A 7920-nucleotide genomic window follows, 5' to 3' on the forward strand; every position below is an offset into this window, starting at 1 on the left:
TTGGTACATAAGCACAACAAGAATTTTTAAATTCATTAAGTGAACACCACAATTTATTATTTGGCATCCAAGCTATTCTATCAATGATAACAATTAATGATAACAAACAATTATAAATATATGTATATATACATATATATTTTTTTTCTAGTAATAAATAACATAACGAAAAAGTGATTAATATAATAATGCCATCTTCCAAATTAAATATCTCTATCAATTTTAACAAATAAAAATGCATCAGTCTTAATATTGCTAAATACAAATCAATTTCTTTTATATTACAAAAACGATATATACAAAAGATATCAAATATATAACAGATACAACAATATTCATATATATAAATAAAGCAAAAAAAAATAATTCTTATAGTTTAAAATTTTATTATAATTAAATGTTTCCTTCAGGCAATTTAATATAAAATTGATAGAGTTAACAGAAAATAATATTTGCTGAGATATAATAATTGAAATTATTTGTGCTACATTTGTGCCTTCACTTTTTCATTACAATTTTATTGTATAAACTGAAGACAGTCTTATCAACATAATATCATGAGTTTGTACATCAGACCTCCATGTATATACGAAAGTAAGTAGTTATTAGCAATGGCAAGATTGCCTTACATTAAATACTTTATCTCTTATATTTAGATTCACAATAATTTATTTATATTAAATATCAACAACTAATTAATCTTTATATCAATAAAAACAAAAATCTTTGTTAATATAAAAATGAAAACTCCAGGTGATATTTACAATATAACATCATGAAATAATTAACAATAAATAAATTAATAATATAATCTCGTTAATTAAAAACGTCTATAAAAGATAATTTATAGACGATTTAAACTGTTTTCTAACGTATTTAAAGATTTTCCTATCTATTGACCATTTTGGTATCAAATTCTCTATTATAGTATTTAATTTTTAATTTTGTAACACGTTAAAAATGAAATAATGTACAATACAATACTGCTTCATTTTTATTAATTACGCAAATAATTAATAATCAATTGTCATAATTAGATTCCTATCATAGAAAAACGGGAAGATTCAAGTCATGAAAAGATACACATTTAATGTGCTCAATTTTAGAAAAGGTTTGATAAAGTTTATCGTGAGGAGAATATCTCAACTATAAAAGAAAAGGAAAACAACATTGTAATGAAAAAAATCACTTAAAAGCTATAACAGCTATTTCAAAGATGAGCTCGATATCGACGAAACGATTGTAGTCATTTTATGACAAGGACTTCTCTTATACGCGAAGAAGTAAAAAATTTGTAATATTATGCATTGTGCAATAAAAAACGCTCAATTTCATATATATATATTATTTTCGATGGTAGAAAATTTGCTGTGTACACGCACACATGGATAGAGATGTGGTCTCAATTTATCATGCAGAGAATAGACAGTCAATGTCTCCAACGCTTATTATACTTTTTGCTACAAATATCATAATAAATTAACCCTAAATTAGATTTAAAGAATCTAATTTTATTTTCGCATTGGCATCGAAGCCTTTTTGTTTTTCATTGGCACGCCTTCTATGATATCTACTTTTCATAAATATTATATACACAGGGTAGGAAGAAAAAGATACTCCATAGCGCTCGTCAACGCTATGGTATAATAAAGAACAAAAAAAATGGAAAAATAGTCATAGATACCTATACTGGAGAACAAAAGAGTTACCCTTTCCGATGGATTTCCTAAACCCCAAGGACATACTCTCTTGGAAGCATGTATTGCACGATTGTGATGCAGCATCATGGTCCTTGGTTCTTGCATGTGTTTTAGCTTGTCTTCAGAACTTATAAAATGTTGCACTTTTTCGAAAGTCGTCGCTTTTTTCTATTTTTCTCCAATTCGGACGGAGGTTGCTCTCTGATGAGACGAACAACCTTAAACAAATATTGCAAATCTTTACACTGCTTAAATAATATAAACGGAAATTAATAATCATATATTTTATTATTTCTACCTCATGAAATGCCTCGTCTACATTTAGCGGTGGATCTTTAGCAGAAGTTTCAATATAAGGTATGCCCAAGCGAACAGCCAATTCTTTTCCCTGCTCCTCTGAGACTTTTCTCATATGTATCAAATCGATTTTATTCGCCACCAGTAACATAGGATAAGCATCTCTATCTTTTACTCGTAGAATTTGAGTATGAAAATTGACAATGTTTTGATACGATTGTTTGTCGGTCACAGAAAATACTAAAAGAAATCCATCACCTTTCCGCATGTATTGTTCACGCATAGCACTAAATTCTTCCTGACCAGCTGTATCTAACACTGCAACAATAAACATATACAAGTACTCATTAGAAAAGCTTTCTCAATATTCTATATTTCATTACTATATAAATTTCTTAATAAATCTTTGTTATTAGAGAGGTGTAAAATTTTAAGATATATGAAAATAATTCAACATTGGTGGAGAAAAAAATAAATTCTTACAAAATATAAAAGCACTTACCATCCAAGATACACCATTGTTTGTCCACCTCCGTATGCTGAATATAACTATCCTCGATAGTTGGATCATAGTCTGCAACGAACAGCTTCTGAAAGAACTGTATCGTAAGAGCGCTCTTGCCAACGCCTCCATCTCCAACAACGACCAGTTTAAAGGTCATAAGGTTGTCATTGTTTGGAGGACGTGTCATTCCGCCTTTGGATCGTCTACTCCTTTTTCGCCCGCTCCTGCGTTTGCCTATCCTGCCAAGCTCTTCTAACGTATCCGTTTGGCAGTGCAACCACTCGTAGAACGACGAGTTGCTTCGTTTTCGACTCGGAAAAGCCTGTAACGAGTGGCCGTAAAACTCGTTAGAGAATCCGCGCGGGAATGTCCAACGATAAAAATACACGGATTATTATCCGATATCGCAAGAAATGCGCTCGCGCGTCGTTATTCACGCGTAAAAGTCGGGAGCCGAGAAATTGCGGTAAAACACGGATGCGCCAAAGTCGTGAGCCTGGTATCTTCATCGAGAGACGCGCACAAGTTTTAAGATACGTACGCGAACGATAAAGAGATACGATTATGCCACGCAGCATTGAATGCTCGTAATGAAACTCACCTTACATGATCCGCCGCTCCCGCTTGCTCCTACTACTCGTGCTGGCAGCTGTCAGCTGTCAGTCCGCAAGTGTCGTGCGCAAATATAGCCACACGCGCGCGCGCGCGGGCGGGCGCGCTTGTATGCATGCACGCGCGTGTATACGCGCTGTATGTAGCCAGGCAAAATCCACATATACGTGCACACACTCTCGTATTCACGCGTCACAGCGCACCGCTCGGGTGGCTCGAGCGCGAGCGTCATCAACGCGAAGCGGCGCGCTGCAGTACTCTTTGAGTATGCGACAGTAGGTAATACCAGCTTTACCGACATTTGTCCAGTGACTTGGACATATTCTCAGCTTTATGTTTAAATCACTCAAAATATCATTGCTTAGATATATATTTCATCGTGCAACTACATCGTAATATTAAATATATTTCTGATACATTAAACATAAAAAAAATATTGAATTTGTTGTTTCAGTTACTTTTAGTAATTTCTCCAAGATTAAAATCTTTCAGTTGGCAATACGCGAGTCCAATTTTAGTATTTTGCATGATTGAATGTATACGAGCGTGTATCTGTTATGCCGGGTGAAATAAAACGTGTATAATTGAATATATTAATGTTCGAATTACTTTACAAATGCGTATGTCAATAATACTAATATAAAATATAATAAGTGATACACATGTAAGTGTGTATACCAAATGTGCGTTTGTACCGAAGTACATGATTTCAAATTAGGTTATGTCATTCTATTAGTGAAAATAATAAAATATAATTAATAGAATTTTTTTGTAAAAATCAAAACGAAGAAACAAATTTGAATCAGATATTGCGGAAATTATTCTTCCTTAACTACTGCAATAATTGTAAATTTAAACAAATATCAAAATGGATGCGGATCTGTACGATGAGTTTGGAAATTATATTGGTCCTGATCTGGCATCGGAGAGCGAAGATGAAAATGAGTATGGCAATGTTGGCGATGACACCGAGGACAGAGAACGATCCGATGAAGAAATGGAAGAAGACAAGGATGAGTCACGAGAACAAGTGGAACAAGGATCTTCTATGGCAGTTGTGTTGCACGAAGACAAACGATATTATCCCAGCGCGTTGGAGGTGTATGGACCTGAGGTATAACCGACGCTACTAATTAATTGTTACAATTCCATTAAATTAATAAATGTTTTGATATAACTCTCAATATATAGTTACAACGTAGATAGTTATATTTTATGATTCGCTAGATATATTTATATTTGTCATATAAATGTTTTTAGGTCGAAACGCTTGTGCAAGAAGAAGATGCTCAACCGTTAGATAAACCACTGATAGCACCTACTAGAAAAGCAAAGTTCCAAATAAAACAGCAACAGCTACCTGAAACTACATATAGCATTGAATTTTTAGCAGATATGATGGATGCGCCACATCTTATTAGAAATGTGGTTTTGCTGGGACATCTTCATCATGGCAAAACTACCTTGGTCGATTGTTTGGTGCAACAGACACATCCTTATTTACACAGTATAACCGATGAGAAACCGTTGAGGTATCGCTATCAGCAACATAATTTTTATTTATTAAACTGATCGTTTAGAAAAATGTAATTTTTATTTATATGTTGCCAGATATACGGATACATTATTTACCGAGCAACAAAGAGGCGTCTCCACAAAAGCTACTCCTGTTACTCTCTTGCTACAGGATGTTAAATCTAAATCATATCTTTTAAATATATTTGACACACCGGGCCATGTAAATTTCTCTGACGAAGCGACAGCTGCGATCCGACTGTCCGATGGCGCGATATTAATCGTTGACGCGGCGGAGGGTGTGATGCTGAACACCGAGCGTCTGCTGAAGCACGCGATTCAAGAAAAGCTCGCTTTAACGGTTTGCATAAACAAGATAGATCGTTTGGTATTGGAATTAAAACTACCACCCTTGGATGCCTACTACAAACTGCGGCATATTATTGAAGAGATCAACGGGCTAATAGCATTGTATTCGTCGGACACTGAGAATCCCGGCTTCGTTTCGCCCGCCGTGGGAAATGTTTGTTTCGCTAGTTCCGAGTACAATGTGTGCTTCACCTTGAAATCATTCGCCGCCCTCTATGCCAGAAACTATCCTGGACTCAATGCCAACGAATTTGCCAAGCGTCTCTGGGGCGATATTTATTTCAACCCTAAAACACGGAAGTTCACTAAGAAACCGCCTCATAATACCGCGCAGCGAAGTTTCATTGAATTCATTCTGGAACCTCTGTACAAGATATTCGCGCAAGTCGTTGGTGATGTAGACACAACGTTACCTGATGGTAAATCTCATTTGTTTCTTTTTTCTGTAACTTAAAATTATTACGACAGATATTATATACGTGTAATGTTTTGTGTGCAGTTCTGGACGAACTTGGTATACGATTAACATCCGAGGAGATGAAGATGAATATAAGACCGTTGCTTAGACTTGTCTGCACGCGATTCTTAGGAGATATGTGCGGATTAGTGGATATGTGTGTCGCTCATGTACCTAGCCCGCAAGCGCATGCTTCCGTTAAAGTACAGCACGTCTATACGGGTCCGATGGATTCACCTCTCGCACAGGATATGATCAATTGCGATCCCGATGTTAGTATTTTAATTTCAGCATCATAATCATTACTAATTAATTTAATTAATATAATTATATCAATAGTATCAATTGTAATGAGGATGTTTCATTAATGAGAACGATTGAAGAAAACTTAAACTTTTTCTATTAATTAGTTTTATGCTAAATCACCACATCAAGGCTTAGAAATTCTTTTTGATATTACAAACTTCATTTATTTTAATATTATGTATTATGTATTATAAATATATTTATGTTTTTTTTTTCTTGTAGGGAAGATTGATGATCCACAGTACAAAGATGTATCCAACCGAAGATTGCACCCTATTTGTAGTTCTTGGCAGAGTAATGTCCGGTACATTGGAAGCAGGACAACGCGTTCGCGTATTAGGTGAAGCATATTCACGTACAGACGAAGAGGATTCGCGCGTTCTCACGGTGGGCAGATTGTGGATTAGCGAGGCGCGTTACTCGATCGAATTGAGTCGCGTGCCCGCGGGCAATTGGGTCCTCATAGAGGGTATTGATCGGCCGATCGTAAAGACTAGCACCATCACGGATCTCAACAACTCGGAGGAACTGCACATCTTTCGGCCACTTAAGTTCAATACTCAGAGTGTTATCAAAATTGCTGTCGAACCGGTCAATCCATCCGAATTGCCGAAGATGTTGGACGGTTTGCGAAAGGTAAATAAGAGCTATCCGCTACTGGGCACGCGAGTGGAGGAAAGCGGCGAGCATGTCGTACTGGGAACCGGCGAGCTTTATCTCGATTGTGCGATGCACGATCTGCGTCGCATGTATTCCGAAATCGATATAAAAGTGGCCGATCCGGTGGTCGCTTTCGCAGAAACCGTCGTGGAGACCAGTTCCCTCAAATGCTTCGCCGAAACACCGAATAAACGAAATAAATTGACGATGATAGCGGAACCGCTTGAAAGAGGTCTCGCCGAAGACATAGAAGCCGAACACGTTCGTATTACATGGAACAAGTAAGTAATCACATAGAAAGTGAATATGCTCGAATATACTTTACATTATTATATTTAACATTATGCCCAAAAATTAGCAAAAAGACCCGTAACATTCTAAACTTTTTTTTTTTTATAATTTTGTGTCAATACTTTTATTAGCGAAAATATTCAAATACTAAAAAGTAATATATAATTAATATATACAACATTGGAATTTTTTTTTTTTTTTTTTTTTTTTTTCAGAAAGAAACTGGGAGAGTTTTTCCAAACAAAATACGATTGGGATTTATTAGCAGCACGAAGCATATGGGCATTCGGCCCTGACTCTACGGGACCTAACATTTTAGTGGACGACACTCTGCCTTCCGAAGTGGATAAAACATTATTGAACAGCGCCCGCGATGCTATCATTCAAGGCTTCCAATGGGGAACTCGCGAAGGTCCGTTGTGCGAAGAGCCGATTCGGAATGTCAAGTTCAAAATTCTTGATGCAGTCATTGCACAAGAACCATTGCACAGAGGAGGTAATTTCTAACATATAAAATATATCGCAGTATTATAATCCGCATATATATGTATATATATATATGCACGCACACACATATTTGATTTCACGCCTACAGGTGGCCAAATCATTCCCACTGCTCGACGTGTCGCATATTCTGCTTTCCTCATGGCGACCCCGCGACTGATGGAGCCGTATCTATTCGTCGAAGTACAAGCGCCCGCGGACTGCGTGTCTGCCGTTTACACCGTTTTGGCGAAACGACGAGGTCACGTGACGCAGGACGCCCCAGTCCCGGGCAGTCCGTTGTACACGATCAAGGCCTTCATACCAGCGATCGACAGCTTTGGCTTCGAGACAGATCTACGTACGCATACCCAAGGTCAAGCGTTTTGCCTATCCGTTTTTCACCATTGGCAAATCGTGCCCGGGGATCCTCTGGACAAGAGCATCACCATCAGACCATTAGAACCGCAGCCGGCCACCCACCTGGCTAGAGAATTTATGCTGAAAACGCGAAGACGCAAGGGACTGTCCGAGGATGTATCCATCAACAAGTTCTTCGACGATCCTATGTTGCTCGAGTTGGCTCGGCAGGATGTATTGCTGAATTATCCTCTCTAATTTAATAAAAATATACCACACACAAAGAATCGTTATAAGGGTAAAATACATTATCGAACATTAAAATTTTTTTACTAAGGAAAGATGTATGCCTGTCGCACTATTTC

The 7920-nt window shown here is 36.9% G+C and overlaps 2 protein-coding genes across 2 annotated transcripts; one reads left to right on the forward strand and one right to left on the reverse strand.

The window, feature by feature from the left end:
- Nucleotides 1-1677: 1677 nt before the first annotated feature.
- Nucleotides 1678-3202, reverse strand: LOC105459498 (ras-related protein M-Ras-like). Its single transcript, XM_011705596.1, has 4 exons — nt 3104-3202; nt 2500-2824; nt 1999-2315; nt 1678-1918 (listed from the first exon to the last, which is right to left on the reverse strand). Exons 2-4 carry the CDS (start codon nt 2687-2689, stop codon nt 1829-1831), a joined length of 597 nt encoding a protein of 198 aa, XP_011703898.1. The 5' UTR covers nt 2690-2824; nt 3104-3202; the 3' UTR covers nt 1678-1828.
- A 412-nt stretch (nt 3203-3614) lies between these two features.
- On the forward strand, nt 3615-7898 carry LOC105459499 (116 kDa U5 small nuclear ribonucleoprotein component). Its single transcript, XM_011705597.1, has 7 exons — nt 3615-4228; nt 4375-4646; nt 4726-5417; nt 5498-5727; nt 5984-6702; nt 6928-7208; nt 7308-7898. The coding sequence occupies exons 1-7, from the start codon at nt 3983-3985 to the stop codon at nt 7811-7813; spliced, it is 2946 nt and encodes a 981-aa protein (XP_011703899.1). The 5' UTR covers nt 3615-3982; the 3' UTR covers nt 7814-7898.
- The last annotated feature ends 22 nt before the right edge of the window (nt 7899-7920 follow it).

Source organism: Wasmannia auropunctata, unplaced genomic scaffold (assembly GCF_000956235.1).
Source record: "Wasmannia auropunctata unplaced genomic scaffold, wasmannia.A_1.0 LD334186.1, whole genome shotgun sequence".
NCBI lineage: Eukaryota > Metazoa > Arthropoda > Insecta > Hymenoptera > Formicidae > Wasmannia > Wasmannia auropunctata.